Source organism: Haliotis cracherodii, unplaced genomic scaffold (assembly GCF_022045235.1).
Source record: "Haliotis cracherodii isolate W230 unplaced genomic scaffold, xgHalCrac1.p SCAF_7, whole genome shotgun sequence".
Lineage (NCBI taxonomy): Eukaryota > Metazoa > Mollusca > Gastropoda > Lepetellida > Haliotidae > Haliotis > Haliotis cracherodii.
In genome coordinates this window covers 40,894,065-40,914,473 of record NW_027266330.1, presented here as the reverse complement: position 1 = coordinate 40,914,473, position 20,409 = coordinate 40,894,065, and the positions used below count along the sequence as shown (strand labels likewise).

Sequence of the window (20,409 nt, the reverse complement as noted above, 5' to 3'; positions counted from 1 at the left end):
ATGTGTTTTGAAGCTTTGAGTATGAGTTAAGTGTTTACCACATAATCCATCAGCATGACTTCACTTGGCCTGTGAACAAGGACAATGTCTGACAGGAGGCGGGGAGCAGATGGGGGAAGGGAGGAGGGAGAGCTGGGGGAAAAGGTGATGGAGATGTGGGGCAGAGGTTAAGGTTTGTTTGTTTGTGTGTTTGTTGTTTAACACCGCACTCGGCAATATTCCAGCTATATGATGATGGTCTGTAACTAATCAAGTCTTGACCAGACAATCCAGTGATTGACATCATGAGCGTCGATCAGCGTAATTGGGATACGATGACATGCATTAACCAAGTCAGTGAGCCTGACCACCTGATCCTGTTAGTTACAACAAGTATAGTCGCCTTTTACAGCAAGCATGGGTTGCTGAAGACCTATTCTACCCCTGATCTTCATGGGTCCAGAGGTTAGGGGAAGGAGGAGGGAGGAGTGAGGGATAGGTGAGGAAGATGTAGGTAAGAGCGGCAGGAGAGTTCTTAGAGATGTGGGGGTGGGATGAGGGTGGCAGAGAAAGAGAGGTGTGGGAGAAGTGAGCGATAGGTGAGGGAGATATGTAGGTGAGAACTGAGGGAGGGGTGTGGGAAATGTTGGCGAGATATGGTGGTGGGGGAGAGAGGTTTGGGAGAAGGGAGGGAGATGTAGGCTAGAGCTGAGGGAGAGGTGTAGGAGAGGTGAGAATGGGAGAGAGGGAGAAATAGGGGAAGGTGGAGAGGTGGCAGGTGGGGAGAGGTGTAGAGAAGTGGGTGTGGGGTGTGTGGAAGAGGTAGAGGAAGATGTGAGGGAGAGGTGTAGAGAGGTGGGTGTGGGGGGTGTGGAAGAGGTGAGGGAGAGGTGACACATATAAAAACTCTGACATACAGACTGGCATACAGAAACAAACAAACAGACACAAATATACAGACATACAGACACACAACCAGACATACATACAGATATAGAGACACAGACATAGAGACATGCAGATGATGCTATGTCCAAAGAACAAGACCAACTTACACAAACAGATCTTAGAGCTGACACAAGTGTAGCTGCCATACATTAACATACAGAACAATTCCAGAGCTAAGGCCACTTTGTACAAGTTGGCCCCTGACTCTCCTGGGCTTTTCAGGTTTGAGTTGAGGATGTCAGCTGGTACGTTTTGTGTTCAGTGTGCAAATCTGACTAAATATTGTTAATCCCTCAATTACTGATATGAGGTGCAGACAAATATCATAGACTGAAGTTATGGTGTTATATGAGATTGACAACGTGAAGTAATTCCCATATTAGTAAATGACAGATCATGTATTGCCTATATGGCAATGTTGTATTATAGTAACACCATAATAATCTTTAAACTTTGAAAACGTTTTAGAAAAAGTTACATGCTCATAAAGCAGGCCAGTAAACATCCTTTATAAGAAGAGTTGCTTCAGAGTATTTTGTGTATAAGTGATGAGAATAGGATAGGGCTTGGGAGGGGCACATCCAAATGAGTGATACATCCAAATGCATGAATGCAAAGCTTCACAAAAATGTCATAAAGTGTCAAATATAAGACAACATGGAGGAGTGCAATTTTTCCAACTATGGAGGTGCCTCAGTGTAAATGCCTAGTGATTCCAAGGAGGTGGTCACCACAATAGCTCTGACCACCTCCCATCGTGTTGACCTAGGGTTGACCTACACCCAACTACAAGCAGCTGACACCACCAGAAGGTGGAACCCCATGCCGTAACACCACAGCATGTACAGGGTGGGAGGGAAACAATAACCAACAATTTAAAAGCTTAAGATGCATGCCAAAAACAAGGGTGAGGAAAAAGTGAAAATCCTTCAACTACAATAAAATACCTTTACACGACCTTGGTCATCCCTCTGCAATGCAAGTCATGTATATGTATGTTACATCGAATCACATCCACATATCTAGCAGGGTCATACACTCCCATAGTGTGGTCAGTACTGAGCAGTGGTGCACCAAGGCTCGCTGTACGAACAACCCACTCCTCCTCCTACACCAAACAAGTGCACAAGAACATTTGGGAAGCTCCTCACGAATATTGTTCTTAATATTTTTGAAGATTTTTTAAATTACTGTCCTGACAGAATAAGCCTTATTTACATCGGTAGAATCAATTACTAAACAAATGTTTACAAACATTGGAATCTCAATGTTACTCATTACAAACCAACAGAAACTGAAGGACATATGTAGATGCAGACACCCACTGAGCTGCAACACATTCTCTGGGCTCACTAGTGAGAAGATTGTATTCAGCCTTGGTGCATTTTTAAATAGACAGCGCCAATACTTGACAAAGAACTGTTTGCTGAAGTGTACAGTATAGGACAGTATGAAGGAGTAGACGCACCTGTACAAGGTAGTAGTAGCTGGTCGCATCACCAAGCTCCAGCTTGGCCTTGTCCTCGTTGCTCATGCCGGCCAGCATGCAGTAGAAGATGTGGTAGTTGCGCTCATCATGAGCTTGGTTGACAATGCGAGACTTTTCAAGCAAGTACTGCTCTATCCGAGCTCCCTCAATCACGCCTTTCTCATTAAAGTGAATGTCTATATATTTTCCAAATCTACTGGAATTGTCATTTCGTATGGTTTTGGCATTACCAAATGCTACAAAAGAAATAAGAGAGCATTACTATCATTACAGTCTTAGGCAAACAATTTACTTCATCCCCTGCTAGCATTAAAATTACTAAGTGCAATAAACAATCAACTTTTGTAAAGCACAGATTTGTTACTGAACATCATTCCCCATTTCCGCAAACTTAACTGACTCTTGCAGCCCATGACTAAAGTAGTAGACAGTTACCCTCCATAATGGGGTTGGCCTCTAGAATCTGTTGTTCTATCCAAGAGTGTTGTCCACTGACAGCTGCCAGGAACTGTAGGATAAGCTTGGTACTCTCCGTCTTCCCAGCACCAGACTCTCCACTGCAACACAACATTTGAAGTTAGGAACAGGGGAAACACCTGCAGCAGTACTACAGGAGACATGGACACCTGCAGCAGTACTACAGGAGACATGGACACCGGCAGCAGTACTACAGGAGACATGGACACCGGCAGCAGTACTACAGGAGACATGGACACCTGCAGTAGTACTACAAGAGACATGACACCTGCAGCAGTACTACAGGAGACATGGACACCTGCAGCAGTACTACAGGAGACATGGACACCTGCAGCAGTACTACAGGAGACATGGACACCTGCAGTAGTACTACAGGAGACATGGACACCTGCAGCAGTACTACAGGACACATGGACACCTGCAGCAGTACTACAGGAGACATGGACACCTGCAGCAGTACTACAGGAGACATGGACACCTGCAGCAGTACTACAGGAGACATGGACACCTGCAGCAGTACTACAGGAGACATGGACACCTGCAGCAGTACTACAGGAGACATGGACACCTGCAGCAGTACTACAGGACACATGGGCACCTGCAGCAGTACTACAGGAGACATGGACACCTGCAGCAGTACTACAGGACACATGGACACCTGCAGCAGTACTACAGGACACATGGACACCTGCAGCAGTACTACAGAAGGAATAGTTGTCCCGAATAAAGCACAAGCAGCACCACAGCTCTTACGTGTGCAAGGAGGAAAAAACATCATCCTACGTAAGAATCTTATGGGATAGAATGTGGCCTTACACACCAGCAATATTACGTCAGCACCACCCAGTCAAACTGGTGGTTGATGTGAGGAACAACCCGTGGTGGGGAGGGAAGAAAGTTACCTGATGATGACACACTGGTCATGTTGATAACGTCTCATGCTGTGGTACGAGTTGTCAGCAATGGCAAAAATGTGAGGTGACAGCTCCCCAATCTTCCGGTCTCGGTACAGCTGAATCTGTTCACTGGTGTAGATAGGTAGGATCTGGTATGGATTCACCGCCACAAGGATTGACCCTGTGTATGTCTGGAACAATCAGAATCATTGTGAGAATCCCAACACACTGTGGTTGGGACAGTCCACTGCAGCAAACTTAATAAACACAGTTACATGGTTTACTTTCCCCTGTTAATAACACATCTACCAAATCAGTTATATTCACGTTGAACTATAAGAAAGAATATCAACTGACAGTGGTCAATATTGCAGAGTGGTCTACTTACATATATGCAGTTGTCCATATACCGAATAAACAAGTTCCTGAGTATGCCGGCCTCATTGAGATCCCCCAGGCCTATCATGTCCTCTATGCCCTCTATGGAGGTTGCATGCATGTGACGTATATTTCTCTTGCCATCAATCCAGTGTTCCCGGCCATCATCATCGATGACTTTGATCTTGCCAGACTCAGAGAACTGCACCTTTGCCCCGATGGCCACAGTGAACTCCCCACGAGTCTCTGGCTCCAGCCAAACATGATCACCCTGGCAAACAAGAACAACAGTCATATTAATGCACTTCAATAACAGCACTAAGGAAATCTACAGTGATCAGAGATCCTTCATATGATACACACCTACCATGTTACTTGTGACACCTAGGAATGTCTTCACATTGTTACAATGAGGCAAGTAGACTACTGCAGCCTGCCACTGCTCCTGTTTGATGTGTTCTCTGGGATATGTGTCACTAGCAATAAGTCACAAGTCTATATCAGCAACTAATGTGTTGTTTTCAGCTTGGACATCTAGTCCTTTCGTCATGACAGTAGCCGAAGTATCCAAAGAGTACTGACATCTTGGAAGTTGTCATAGATATCCTGCTATTTCATTCTGGACAAATATGCCAGGTAATAATGTGGCAAGCCTGTTTGTACTCGAGGAGACTGGTGCTGTATATAACACTACTCATGTACTGAGACAGGTGTGGGTGGGAGCTCTAGCCTGGGTCATATTCTGTCAATACTGATTTACTACTCATGCCTAGATCTTCCTTTCTGGAACACTGCCATGTGTGAATATCACAGAGCGTTAACATTGTCACTACAACATGCCCTGAAACTATGTCACACAGTGTCGATACTGTCACAACATGCCCTGAAACTATGTCACACAGTGTCGGTACTGTCACTACAACATGCCCTGAAACTATGTCACACAGTCTCGGTACTGTCACTACAACATACCCCAGAACAATGTCACACAGTGTCTGTAATGTCACTACATCGTGCCCTGAAACAATGTCACGCAGTGTTGGTACTGTCACTACAACATGCCCCAGAACAATGTCACACAGTGTCGGTACTGTCACTACAACATGCCCCGGAACAATGTCACACAGTGTCGGTAATGTCACTACAACATGCCCCGGAACAATGTCACACAGTGTCGGTAATGTCACTACAACATGCCCCGGAACAATGTCACACAGTGTCGGTAATGTCACTACAACATGCCCCAGAACAATGTCACACAGTGTCGGTAATGTCACTACAACATGCCCCAGAACAATGCCCCAGAACAATGTCACAGAGTGTCTGTAATGTCACTACAACGTGCCCTGAAACAATGTCACACAGTGTCGATACTGTCACCACAACATGTCACGCCGAAAACCCGGGTTCGAAAACCCTGACATTGGTACAATGTGTGAAGCCCATTTCTGGTGTCCCCCTCCGTGATATTGCTGGAATATTGCTAAAAGCGGCGTAAAATCAAACTCCCTCACTCACTCCTTGATCTATATAGGCCCAAGAAAGGTCTAGTGGTCACTGGTCAAACAAGGCCTTGACATGTTGCTAAGGAGCCTCAAAGCTGAAGACATCACTTTCAGGCATTTGCAAAGGAAGACCTTATACACTGAACACAACAGGAAAACAAGATACATCGTGTTGTCATGTTAATGGGATGGGGAATAGTTGATTTCTTTCCCTGAGCCAGCAAGGAATGACCACTCTGTAACCTTGAAGCAATGCATATCCCTTTCAAAACTTTTCAAAACCATTGCAATATTTCATAGTCACTAAACTATCTTACTGCTTTTATGAACCAATTAATGAAGCATTTGCCAATTTGAATATACTGCGCTGCTGAAGTACCCTTCTCCATCTGTAATAGCTGCCATCAATGACAAATATACCACTGATCACTCATCACACTCTCAGTGATCAAAATGGCTGATATCATACAGCTAATAGTATCTGATTTCAACATTGTGTTAACATTGATTATCCTGCAACGAAGGATATGTTTCCCTTACAAACAGATTGTGTTTCAGTGCTGCTGGTGTTAGCATTGGGTGTATGGATTAGCCCTGCTTTGTGTGGTGTACAGGTATGTGTCTCTGCGAGGCTCGGGGCTGAGTGTTTACTGTTCAGCTCCCACTGTTGACATGCTATCAGTTCCTCTAAACACAGCCTCAGTAATCACAGTCACCGCTACTTACACAAACACTCACTGCCTCTCATTGCAGCCTGTCTCTACACAATCATAGCACAGCCACAGCACACATCTGAGTCCGATACTCACCATACATCATAACACCATCACTCACCGTACATCATAACACCATCACATCTGTGTCTGATACTCACCATACATCATAACACCATCACATCTGTGTCTGATACTCACCATACATCATAACACCATCGCATCTGTGTCTGATACTCACCATACATCATAACACCATCACATCTGTGTCTGATACTCACCATACATCATAACACCATCGCATCTGTGTCTGATACTCACCATACATCATAACACCATCACATCTGAGTCCGATACTCACCATACATCATAACACCACCACATCTGTGTCTGATACTCACCATACATCATAACACCATCACATCTGAGTACGATACTCACCATACATCATAACACCATCACATCTGTGTCCGATACTCACCATACATCATAACACCATCACATCTGAGTCCGATACTCACCATACATCATAACACCATCACATCTGTGTCTGATACTCACCATACATCATAACACCACCACATCTGTGTCTGATACTCACCATACATCATAACACCACCACATCTGTGTCTGATACTCACCATACATCATAACACCATCACATCTGAGTCCGATACTCACCATACATCATAACACCATCACATCTGTGTCTGATACTCACCATACATCATAACACCATCACATCTGGGTCTGATACTCACCATACATCATAACACCATCACATCTGTGTCTGATACTCACCATACATCATAACACCATCACATCTGTGTCTGATACTCACCGTACATCATAACACCATCACATCTGTGTCTGATACTCACCATACATCATAACACCATCACATCTGTGTCTGATACTCACCATACATCACAACACCATCACATCTGTGTCTGATACTCACCATACATCATAACACCATCACATCTGTGTCTGATACTCACCATACATCATAACACCATCACATCTGGGTCTGATACTCACCATACATCATAACACCATCACATCTGTGTCTGATACTTGTCATACATCATAACACCATCACATCTGTGTCTGATACTCACCATACATCATAACACCATCACATCTGTGTCTCATACTTGTCATACATCATAACACCATCACATCTGTGTCTGATACTCGTCATACATCATAACACCATCACATCTGTGTCTCATACTTGTCATACATCATAACACCATCACATCTGTGTCTGATACTTGTCATACATCATAACACCATCACATCTGTGTCTCATACTTGTCATACATCATAACACCATCACATCTGTGTCTGATACTCACCATACACCATAACACCATCACATCTGTGTCTGATACTCACCGTACATCATAACACCATCACATCTGTGTCTGATACTTACCATACATCATAACACCATCACATCTGGGTCTGATACTTGTCATACATCATAACACCATCACATCTGTGTCTGATACTTGTCATACATCATAACACCATCACATCTGCGTCTGATACTCACCATACATCATAACACCATCACATCTGTGTCTGATACTCACCATACATCATAACACCATCACATCTGTGTCTGATACTCACCATACATCATAACACCATCGCATCTGTGTCTGATACTTGTCATACATTTAGGATATAAACCTACTGTGTTCTGAAATTTGATGTAGTCCCTCTGTAAGTTAGATACCTCTTGTTTCAATTAGGAATCAAGCGCTATAGCACAAGGTTTCAAATATAAAACTAAGAGGTATCTACTCTGCTGTGAGAATACATGGAATTTCAAACACAGTAGGTCTATCTCCATTCTACCGTGATGGCATGAGGGCTTTCAAAACGGTGCTCACTTGCAACGTGTAACTACACATGGTACAAAAGTCGCTATTTTAGAACATTCTGAAAAGGGGTCACAGGTAGTTATAAATGTAACAAATATTACTTAAGTTCAACATTAAAATACCCATAGTTTTGACTTGTTCAAAACAAGTGTTCAAAAAGAAGTTGACAAATAACCCTCCAAACTGAGTTTACAGATATATGTTTTAATTTCATTGCAACCTTTTGTCTCACAAAGTCATTTCTCAGATTGACAGGTCATTTCTTGGAAATTGGATATGCCATCTCGCATTGTAGGGGTGACAGATTGTAGAAATAGTTTAAGAAAAAGCTGAATAAATTTATTTCTGCAACAAACTTTATTAATTAACATGATTCTATGTATTTTAAATATGTAAGTCTTAGTAGTCAGTTAGCAATTACTCTCATTAAAAATACAAATTCAAAATAAATGCCTCTCCACCCGACACTGGGATGTGGCAGAACTTGACCTACATCATGGTTACACACAGCTGTCAATGGCTGCCAATGTGTGTGTTAACCATATCCATGCCTCGGACAAGTTACATGAAGCAAGATGACAACCCAGATCTATGTTTTGGTTCAACATTAACCCATGGATTTACTGAGAAAGAATCTGATGATACAACATGATTGCCAATGGAACAGGAGCATGACATGAACAGTCCTTTTTTAGGCTGCAAACGAGTCAGCTATTATAGCTATCAATTTCGAGATTCCACAGTATTTGACACCATGTGTGAAAGAAATGCGACAGTTGTGGCCCAGAAACAGTGGTCAGTGTATGATTTGCTTAATTGCGCATGTTCTGAAATGAATTTCATCAAGTTTGGTAAGGCATTATGATAAAGTGCCTGTGCTTTGTCTTCAGTGATGTCGGGACATTGTTTTCATGGCCTTTCTCAGGGAGGAGTGTTTTCTGGACTATTAAATTCCTTGCTGCCAAACACTAACAGCTGTGGTTGATGGAGATCGCAATGAATATCGATCACAAAAAGGCTTCTAAACAACATGTTGTCATTAATACATTTTTTTAAAATACCTTTTTCATAATCAGATAATGTTATATTTTACTTTCAGTGTCAGTTGTTTCAATGAGGAAATTGCCTGTTCGGTATCGAACATATCCCCAACAGTTTCCTAAACGTTATCATTTGTATGCAAAAGATATGCCTTCGTTACGCCTTGTATTCTCGTCAGCAAAGCAGTCAAGGTTGTGGCCAAGAACATCATATAGTCCAAAACATTTGATATCAAACTACCATAATTCCTCTATTAGATGCTAGGACGTCTATTAATTTCGCGTTGAGAGCCGTTGACCAGGCATGTATTAGAGACCTGGCATGAATTAGAGACCCAGTGTGTAATAGATGAAACATCGATATGTTATACAGTTCCAGTGGGTGATCGATCGGCAGTCATTTTTTATGAATCGATATGTAGGCTACAAGCCCCTTCCCAGAAGGTGACACCTTCGTTACACTCTCGGTAACATTGCTGCCGTCAGTACGTCAGTACTTACCTTTTTGTTTGTTTGATCAGATTTGTTTGAGATAGCAGGCTAATGGAAAATCTTCCCACTTACATTCTTACTATACCAATTTAACATGATAGTAATAATTCAACTTCAAGCATTGTTGTTGCCACCCATCACAGTGGGGAGCTTTGACTGGTGGCAGCGATAGTACAGACAGCTCCACGATGGGCAATGGCTGTGAGGAGCTTGTGTGGGCTATTGATGTATTGATACACACATATGTAAGGCTTAATGTATTAAAAAGAAGTTTCCTAGCAAAATCAAAACTTCTTTTTAACCAATAAGAATCAAGTATTCTTCAATGTCACGGTAGAATATAACACCATCACATCTGTCTCATATTCATGATACATTATATCACTCATCCCAAGTTACCATGGTTACATAACCACAGCAACTGTTGAAAAATAGGATTGCTCCTCACCTTTCCTAAGATCACCATGGTCGCACCACTGTCCTGCCTATATCAAGTTACCTCATCAAGTTGCACAGTCTGAAACATAACAACGTCACATTAGAATCATAAAAAGCAAGAACACATAAAATCCCCCAGTCCATGTACCCTACACATACTGAGCCAGTAATCTCTGGTCAACAGACACGCACACGCATCACGATTACACAAAGGGAAACAACTCTACCACAACAAGTTATTCAAACCAATATGCATATCTATCATCCTGGTATCATGAGTACGGTAGCTAGCAATCAAAAACACAGAACATTAGAGACTGATAAATCTCTACATGAAATTGACTTACATATGATAGACTTAAAACACATTGACATGTGTTACAGGTCATGTCAAAGACAAACCTGATAAAGGGTGAGGTAGCTGATAGCAGACAGAGTTAACTGTCAACAAGCGTACAGTACATTACACACCGTGTGATTAGGGCAAAGTATGATAAGTAACAGCCTACATGAATGCATAACTTAAGAAAAATGCAAAACTTAAAAAAATTATTTTGAAAGGTATCAGATATGTTCATATGAATGAGAGCCCAACTGAAATTGTAATTTGAACACATGCATATATGATTTATAACTACATTAAATGTATATGTGAGGCTAAAATGTGCCAAACAGGTTTATATTAGAGGTTTTTATGCCTCAATTGTTGAGTATTTGAACATAAGCAAGTCTTTGACCCTAGCTGATTCTCACAGGAGATATAGATAAAGACAGTAGAAACATGTTGTTAACTCCTCCTGGGTCACAAACTTGCCCAGATGGAGTTTCTCATATTGAGCCATCAGCCATCAGATTCCACCTCTCACATCACTTGCATCTGCTTCAAACAAAATTGCGGCCCACAGTCAAAATTATCTGATTGATAATCAAGATCTATATTGTAATATAATGGGTCTTACATCACGAGGTGCATCAAATTACATGAATAAAAACATGTACATTTTTGGAAAATATATGTTAACGCTGCGTTGTTGGTGCACATGCTTTGCAAATCCTGTAATCAACCGAAATCTGAATGGTAGTCAGGGCTCGAAATTAACCGTATTTTGCGTGCCATCGCACGCCTAAATCATAATCTTCGTGCCTCGATGGCACGCTTGGAAAATAGTAATTAATAACCTACCTTTGCCATTTTAGGCATATTTTAATGATAAATATCAATCGTCTGCAATAAATTAAGTCTGATACAAAATCGCTATAATTTGTATTTTCTTGTGTACAGTGCGCACCCATGTATAATGCGCACCCCCTTCTAGCGGGTTCAGTATTTTCAGTACCAAGCGCAGAAAAAAATTACACCATACTCGTTCAGCTAAGTCCGGCAAACAAACGGGTGAATCTGGGATAAAAACAAATCACCAGACATGTTGATTTACCTTTTAAATAGTATTTTTTGTTCTGCTAGGCATTGTTTTATATCCAGGGATTAAGATTACCTTGTGTATTTCCTCGTAAACTAAGCCGGAAACAGCAATCAGCTGTACACACGTTTTCTTGGAATCGACCGATGATTCGGTCTAGACACACCCAATGATATAACTTGACAGGATTTTAATGCAAGGATCGGCAAAAATTGTATCTGAAACTATTTTTTTTATCAGGAATAATATATTCCAATATCTTGTTAATTTAGATGCAGCTTTTACTAAACATGTTTAAAATAATAATAACCTCAAGCGAAGCAGCTGATCGCTAATCCTGGGTATTATTTTTTACATGGAACCAGTCTGACCAGTCACCGTCAAGGCTCACGCGCACGTGAGCGCGTGATCGCGACAATTACGTGTTGACATAGAATCGTCAAACAAAAACAAATATGACTTTTTACGAGTCAAAGTATGGCATTTATGATATATGTATCCATTCTCTGTCAACCAAAGTTCGTTTCAAGGCAAGCGGTAATCTGACCGTGGTTGCTGTTAATATCTGTGAGTTGTGCGATCTTCTGATCGCTTCACACGATTTCGACGAAATTAATAAAAGCAACATCAAAAGGAATTTTGAATACAATTAATGAAATAAGTTACAAACATAAGTCCAGATATACAAAGAACACTTTTTATAGCCAGACAGTGTAATTACAAGATTAATTTGCGTACTTCAGAATGGATTTGTTGACATGGTATTTCCCGTGTTACGTGCTCACGGTAATGTTTTTCCACGGACATCCAAACTCATAATTTGTGTATAATGCGCACCCCTTTCTACACAGTTGTGTTTTTTGGAAAAAAAGTGCACACTATACATACTCAAGAAAATACGGAGTACTATTAAGATCACAGACGCTCACTTACTTACAATTACATGAATTTATTAACATTTTGATTGAACTACTGACAGAGAGACACAAATAAATAACAAACACTTTAATGGTTGTTAAAAGATATAATGCTGAAATGTAACAAATAATTGGCTGGGCACCCCATGATATCCCAAGGCACACCTAAATTTTATACTTTGTGCCTTGTGGCACACTTGGCAAAAACTGCATTCTAGCCCTGGTAGTTTACCAACCGATGTCGATTTTGTTACGCAATTTCGATTGGACTATGCACAGCCTTGTTAGTCCAGCCAAAATATAACTCCATATTACTAGCCTAGTTCGGACTTTTAAAGTAAGTTAACTTCCTTGCCTTAGGAAGATGGTAAAGTGGAATATATATACCATGATTACAATTTTTCCATTACCTAAACATATGACATATCCGGCGAGCCAAAAAGGGACCTATCCCACCTTGTCTTCTGATGCTGGTACTTTGTGGGCCTAATCAAACCCTTTTAAACAGACTGCAGTAGTAAACTGTTGGTCAGCACAGTACTACTAAAACTACAACTACACTGGTAGTTTACATCAACCACAGACTTAAGGGGCTGAGCACACACCCAGACAGTAATAAGTGTCAGTGCACAAACCAGGTTTTCATATTTACATAAAATGACACTAATGATCACTGATTGATTCTGGGTTCCTCTAGGCATCAGAGACTTCAAGTGTTCACACAGCATGCTGTCACACAACCAATAGCACTGAGGCTCATCAAGAAGATCTACATGGGATGAATGCCACATACAAATACAGTCCTTCAGCTCCACATGACAATCTCTGACAGGATGTGGGACAGTAGTCATGGATCACACAGGGAGTCTAGGCATATGGGAAGAGCAGACATACAGCTCTACATGACAATCTCTGACAGGATGTAGGACAGTAGTTTTAGATCACACAGGGAGTCTAGGCATGTGGGAAGAGCAGACATACAGCTCCACATGACAATCTCTGACAGGATGTGGGACAGTAGTCATGGATCACACAGGGAGTCTAGGCATATGGGAAGAGCAGACATACAGCTCTACATGACAATCTCTGACAGGATGTAGGACAGTAGTTTTAGATCACACAGGGAGTCTAGGCATGTGGGAAGAGCAGACATACAGCTCTACATGACAATCTCTGACAGGATGTAGGACAGTAGTTTTAGATCACACAGGGAGTCTAGGCATGTGGGAAGAGCAGACATACAGCTCTACATGACAATCTCTGACAGGATGTAGGACAGTAGTTTTAGATCACACAGGGAGTCTAGGCATGTGGGAAGAGCAGACATACAGCTCTACATGACAATCTCTGACAGGATGTAGGACAGTAGTTTTAGATCACACAGGGGTCTAGGCATGTGGGAAGAGCAGACATACAGCTCTACATGACAATCTCTGACAGGATGTAGGACAGTAGTTTTAGATCACACAGGGGTCTAGGCATGTGGGAAGAGCAGACATACAGCTCTACATGACAATCTCTGACAGGATGTAGGACAGTAGTTTTAGATCACACAGGGAGTCTAGGCATGTGGGAAGAGCAGACATACAGCTCTACATGACAATCTCTGACAGGATGTAGGACAGTAGTTTTAGATCACACAGGGAGTCTAGGCATGTGGGAAGAGCAGACATACAGCTCTACATGACAATCTCTGACAGGATGTAGGACAGTAGTTTTAGATCACACAGGGGTCTAGGCATGTGGGAAGAGCAGACATACAGCTCTACATGACAATCTCTGACAGGATGTAGGACAGTAGTTTTAGATCACACAGGGGTCTAGGCATGTGGGAAGAGCAGACATACAGCTCTACATGACAATCTCTGACAGGATGTAGGACAGTAGTTTTAGATCACACAGGGAGTCTAGGCATGTGGGAAGAGCAGACATACAGCTCTACATGACAATCTCTGACAGGATGTAGGACAGTAGTTTTAGATCACACAGGGAGTCTAGGCATGTGGGAAGAGCAGACATACAGCTCTACATGACAATCTCTGACAGGATGTAGGACAGTAGTTTTAGATCACACAGGGGTCTAGGCATGTGGGAAGAGCAGACATACAGCTCTACATGACAATCTCTGACAGGATGTAGGACAGTAGTTTTAGATCACACAGGGGTCTAGGCATGTGGGAAGAGCAGACATACAGCTCTACATGACAATCTCTGACAGGATGTAGGACAGTAGTTTTAGATCACACAGGGAGTCTAGGCATGTGGGAAGAGCAGACATACAGCTCTACATGACAATCTCTGACAGGATGTAGGACAGTAGTTTTAGATCACACAGGGAGTCTAGGCATGTGGGAAGAGCAGACATACAGCTCTACATGACAATCTCTGACAGGATGTGGGACAGTAGTCATGGATCACACAGGGGTCTAGGCATGTGGGAAGAGCAGACATACAGCTCTACATGACAATCTCTGACAGGATGTAGGACAGTAGTCATGGATCACACAGGGGTCTAGGCATGTGGGAAGAGCAGACATACAGCTCTACATGACAATCTCTGACAGGATGTAGGACAGTAGTTTTAGATCACACAGGGAGTCTAGGCATGTGGGAAGAGCAGACATACAGCTCTACATGACAATCTCTGACAGGATGTAGGACAGTAGTTTTAGATCACACAGGGGTCTAGGCATGTGGGAAGAGCAGACATGCATTGGTTGCTACAAAAAGGTGTCAGCACCTGTAAATATTGATAGACAATCTATTGCTGTGAATGGTTGTGAATAGTCTATATGGTGACTCATGGTTCAACACAAGATTCCATGTCACAAGGCCAGTAAGTAGAGTTACACAAGGCCTCTACTGGACAACACAGCACTGCAGCAACAGCTGGGCCTACACAGGGTGCCACATTCAGACTGGAGCCAGTTCTTTTTACACAGGTGTAAATATACATGGAGTTACCAACAATAGGTGTTAGGGGTCCTCCGCAATACCAACATAACACAGTCCATTACACCAGTCTACTCACATAAGCATATTACCACTGCCAGGGGACTCATCACTCAATGGGTCCATTCTTCACAATAGTTTATTGTCACTTCCAAAAGTGAGAAACATATTTTCTAGTGAGGTCAAATAGGGCTGAGATGCTGATGCTCTGTCAACAAAATTTCCAAATTGCTATCACACTATGTTAATGCCCCAGTTTCACAGCTGCCTTGGAACAGACCAGGAAGAAGTGTGTACCTACAGGTTCTACCACACCGATCGCCTGACAATGTGACATGGCTACCGCCCTCCCTGTAATTGGTGGTGGTATGTGTGAGTTAGTCAGGTTGTTCCCCACCCAGAGAGGATACGAAGAAGCCAGTAATTGGTGTACACTGGGATGTGTGTAGCAGCTCGGGGAGGGAGGGAAAGAGAGATGTGAAGCGACTAACAGTGGGAAGAGTTAGAGGTAGTCAGAGTGAAAACGTGTGTTACAGTTTGAGTGTCTGTATGATCACAGAGAGAGGGGACGGAGAACCAGGGGCTTGGTGTGAGGCAGGTCAGTGTGTGCTCTGACTGGGACTGGAGCGTATGGCCAGTCAGGACCACTGGGATCAGAGATCTAAGGAATGTACATGTCTAAAACATGAAAGAAGTCAGCGAACCTCTCAGTTCCACTGCATCATCAGGGTGTTCAGTGGAGCATACTTGTTATAAAGGAGGCCCCGCTGATAAGTAGATAACGACAGTGTGTGTGTTGGGAAAGTTTCCACAACTGACACAACTCCAGGGCTGGGCTGCTGTATCATACATCACACATTCACTAACATCAATCACATAATTACTTAGTACACTAACTAGATGGGTCATGGCATGACATTTCAAGTCAGTTCTTTTTCACAGGACTAATACACTATACCAAGGTCTTTGAAAACATCAACAACTTGGTACTACAAGAAAATACAACGGTATAAGGATCTATATCGAAATGTCATCAATAAAGTAAAATGAAGAAGTTGTTATCTATAAATTGTGTCTACTTTCAATGTAACAGTTACTAACGGAAACAGAGAGGGTGTAGACAAGTTGAAGGCTGAGGCCGTACATCAGCTGAGGTGTACACTGCACGTGCTTGAGTGTTCATCTGACTTTAACCTCAAGGTCATGGTTCAGGTAACTACATTACACACTGACAGAGAAATAAACTTCATGTTTCATTTGTCGGAACACCTATGCACAGGGAAATGAATACCTGGGCACATGCAACTTCTGTTGTAAGAGAGGTGATTCACATCCATGAAAACCGTGACAAACAATACAGCTAGTTTGTAAATATACTCAAACAAAACAAGTAGATTTCAAGGAATATATAAATGTTATGATCGGTTATCAGAAGAAAGATCAGCTTTGAAAAAGGACTTCCAGAACCAAAACCCCGAGCTCCAACACACACGAAACATTGCATGTTGACCATACAGTTCCTCCCTGGGTAGGGGCCATTCTAGATTTTGACACTTCAGTGAAAGGTCATCAAATCGCTCTGAGCTATTAGTATTGTTGATTTTCATTATCCACAGTAACACGTAAGCTCTGTACTCTTTAATGCAGTATTTGTGATCAGATTGGGAATGCGTTGTCTACAACTTGATAAACGCCTAAGGGCTATTTGCATGTTTTAAACTGGTAGAACTCAGCGAGAGGTAGCCAATATATTCAATGTGTCCCAGTCTGTGATTTGCAGACTTTGGAACAGGTTTCTGCAAACACAAAATGTTAATGACTGGCCCCACACAGGGCACCCTAGGTCTGTAACACAAGTCCAGGATGGCTTAATCAGAAACTGGGCCTTAAGAAATCAAGGCCAAACAGCCAAACAAATCGCTGTTCTCTTGCCTCAGGCCACAGGAGTTCAAGTTACTGACCAGACCATTAGAAGCATGTGCATCCCGAACCAGTCGCAAAGGGTGTAAAGAGCAGGGGAACCTGGGGGAATCGCCAATGGTCTCGTGTAATGTTTTAAGATGAGCTCAAATTCACTCTACGCATGGACTTTTCTGGGGGCATCCCTTCAAACGTCATTCAAACATCAATGTAAGGTAGCATGACAGATTTCGGTTGGGTCTGTAATGAGTGAGTGATTGAGTTTAGTTTGACACCGTTTTAACAGAATTCCAGTTACATCGTGGCTTGTCAGCTTAATGTGGGAGGAAAGCCCAAAATGATGGATGTCTCAGATGCTTACCACTTTGGTGAAACCCACGAGCACGGGTATGGGGCTGACAAACCTAGAAACAAAACTGGGTCAAACCAGGATTTGAGAACCAACAATCATAGGTTTCTGGTGTGGTGACAACTCTGCACAGCGAATTGTGGTGTCTAGATGAGTGGGCCACCTGTGCCCTGAGTGTTTGTAATTATATGGGGCAGGCTCACTATTACTGCCAAAACACCACTTCATATTGTCCATGGAAGGGTCATTGGTCAGTACTACGGAGACAACATACTGGTGCCAGCAGTTGTGACATTTACAAGGCATGGTGGTCCACCTTTTGTCTTACAGGACAATAATGTGTGTGTCCAGCATGCATGTACAGTAACTGACTACATCCTGCAGCAAAACCTCACCAGCATGCAATGAGTCCTGACCTTTGCCCCCATGGAGTATGTCTGGGACATGATCAAGAGACATGTACACCGACATCAAAGGCTATCAAATAAGTTAGCCTAACTGTGCCAGCCACTTGCAAGAGGAGTGAACCAGACTCCCTCAAATTGTCCTTGGGAGATTAATTTGGACCATGCCATGCTGCATAAACATGTATTTTTTTAGTCAACACCCGCCATGTTTCTTGGTTGCATGCACCTTTACAATCCACCCCAACATGTTCTGTTGATTGTCATGTTACACCATGTCCTTCCTTCTTCTTATCCATCCATTACAATCACTCAAGCATCCAACCTTGCCTAACCAGGCTTGAACCGATCATAGTGCCCCCCCCCCCCCCCCCCCATTATGAATTATGTCCCTTTCATGTCCCTCCTATTGACCAATCAGACTCCACCTCTCATAATACCTGCATATGCTTTAAACAAAATTGTGGTACCCAGTGAAGACGATCTAATCGATAATTAAAATCTATATTGTGAAAACATAGGTCTTACAACACGTGAAGTGCATCAAATCATGTGTACCTCAATTAAAAACAAGAAAACATTTTTAAAATATCTGTTTACGCCGACTTGGCAGAACACATGCTTTGCAAATCCTGCAATTGACCTCAATCTGCATGGCAGTTTACGAAACAGGATGTTGATTTTGTTATGCAATTTTGATTGGACATGTATAGACTCTTTAGTCCAGCCAAAACATAACTCCATAATACCAGACTAGTTTTGGCAAGGACTGAAACTGGACATTTACAATCAGTTAACTCCCATGCCTCAGGAAGATGCACTCAATACCTCCTTGTATTTCTGTAATCATCTGTTAAATCCCAAAAACCACCTACTATTTTTGGAGAGTATATATATCAGCATGATTACTACTGGAATCCAAATTTCTTTCTGTATTCTAAAGTTATGTTTTTTCATGAAGAACAACCTACACTGAACATCCTTCCCTTACTGGGCAAGACTTTGGGCATCATTTATTCTCACATGCACTGTGGAGCTATGGAACGCAAAACAGCAGGATGTGAAGCATGACAGCAGTGGGTGACAGTATTTTCTACACCAGCACAGAGCATGCCCAGCTGAATGACAAAGTAGCACAGAGCATGCCCAGCTGAATGACAAAGTAGTTATATCATCACTGCCTGCATGGCTAGTGAGCACATGGTATGTGATCCCTACAATACAGAAATAACTAGGGTCAGGGGAACATGAACAAGAAACTTGTCCCAGGCACCTTCACAGTTTCAAAATTTGTATCATAAGTTAATCTCAAGCACTCACACATGTAATAATGATTGACATGATTGACTGGGTCAAGCCTTTTTTCAGGTTCAAGCAATACATGTGGTTCAAGAGACTTGGATTTCGAACGCAGGATTGGTAGGCTGTTAGTTCAAAATGGGTGACAGGGTAGGTGACATCCCTCCAGGTGACAGGGTAGGTAACATCCCTCCAGGTGACAGGGAAGGTCGGTCAACCCTCCAGGTGACAGGGTAGGTAACATCCCTCCAGGTGACAGGGTAGGTAACATCCCTCCAGGTGACAGGGTAGGTGACATCCCTCCAGGTGACAGGGTAGGTAACATCCCTCCAGATGAAAGGGAAGGTCGGTCAACCCTCCAGGTGACAGGGTAGGTAACATCCCTCCAGGTGACAGGGTAGGTAACAACCCTCCAGGTGACAGGGTAGGTAACATCCCTCCAGGTGACAGGGTAGGTAACAACCCTCCAGGTGACAGGGTAGGTGACATCCCTCCAGATGAAAGGGAAGGTCGGTCAACCCTCCAGGTGACAGGGTAGGTAACATCCCTCCAGGTGACAGGGTAGGTAACATCCCTCCAGGTGACAGGGTAGGTGACATCCCTCCAGGTGACAGGGAAGGTCGGTCAACCCTCCAGGTGACAGAGTAGGTAACATCCCTCCAGGTGACAGGGTAGGTGACATCCCTGCAGGTGACAGGGAAGGTCGGTCAACCCTCCAGGTGACAGGGTAGGTAACATCCCTCCAGTCGACAGGGTAGGTGACATCCCTGCAGGTGACAGGGAAGGTCGGTCAACCCTCCAGGTGACAGGGTAGGTAACATCCCTCCAGGTGACAGGGTAGGTAACATCCATCCAGGTGACAGGGTAGGTAACATCCATCCAGGTGATGGGGGAGGT

At 42.9% G+C, this 20,409-nt stretch overlaps 1 protein-coding gene across 2 annotated transcripts in view; it reads right to left on the bottom strand.

Annotated features, from left to right (window-relative positions):
• The window catches only part of LOC139447367 (myosin-VIIa-like), an 81,143-nt gene that overhangs the window by 42,950 nt on the left and 17,784 nt on the right, over nucleotides 1-20,409 (bottom strand). Inside the window, exons 2-7 of one of the 2 annotated variants that reach the window (XM_071228682.1) lie at nucleotides 10,261-10,329; nucleotides 4,178-4,438; nucleotides 3,796-3,980; nucleotides 2,852-2,973; nucleotides 2,396-2,652; nucleotides 1,875-1,898 (exon numbers count right to left, since the gene is read on the bottom strand). In XM_071228682.1, coding sequence (XP_071084783.1) covers nucleotides 1,875-1,898; nucleotides 2,396-2,652; nucleotides 2,852-2,973; nucleotides 3,796-3,980; nucleotides 4,178-4,438; nucleotides 10,261-10,278 — 867 coding nt within the window. In that variant the 5' untranslated portion in view covers nucleotides 10,279-10,329. The remainder of the gene's footprint in view (nucleotides 1-1,874; nucleotides 1,899-2,395; nucleotides 2,653-2,851; nucleotides 2,974-3,795; nucleotides 3,981-4,177; nucleotides 4,439-10,260; nucleotides 10,330-20,409) is intronic. The other variant, XM_071228683.1, reaches the window with a different exon arrangement.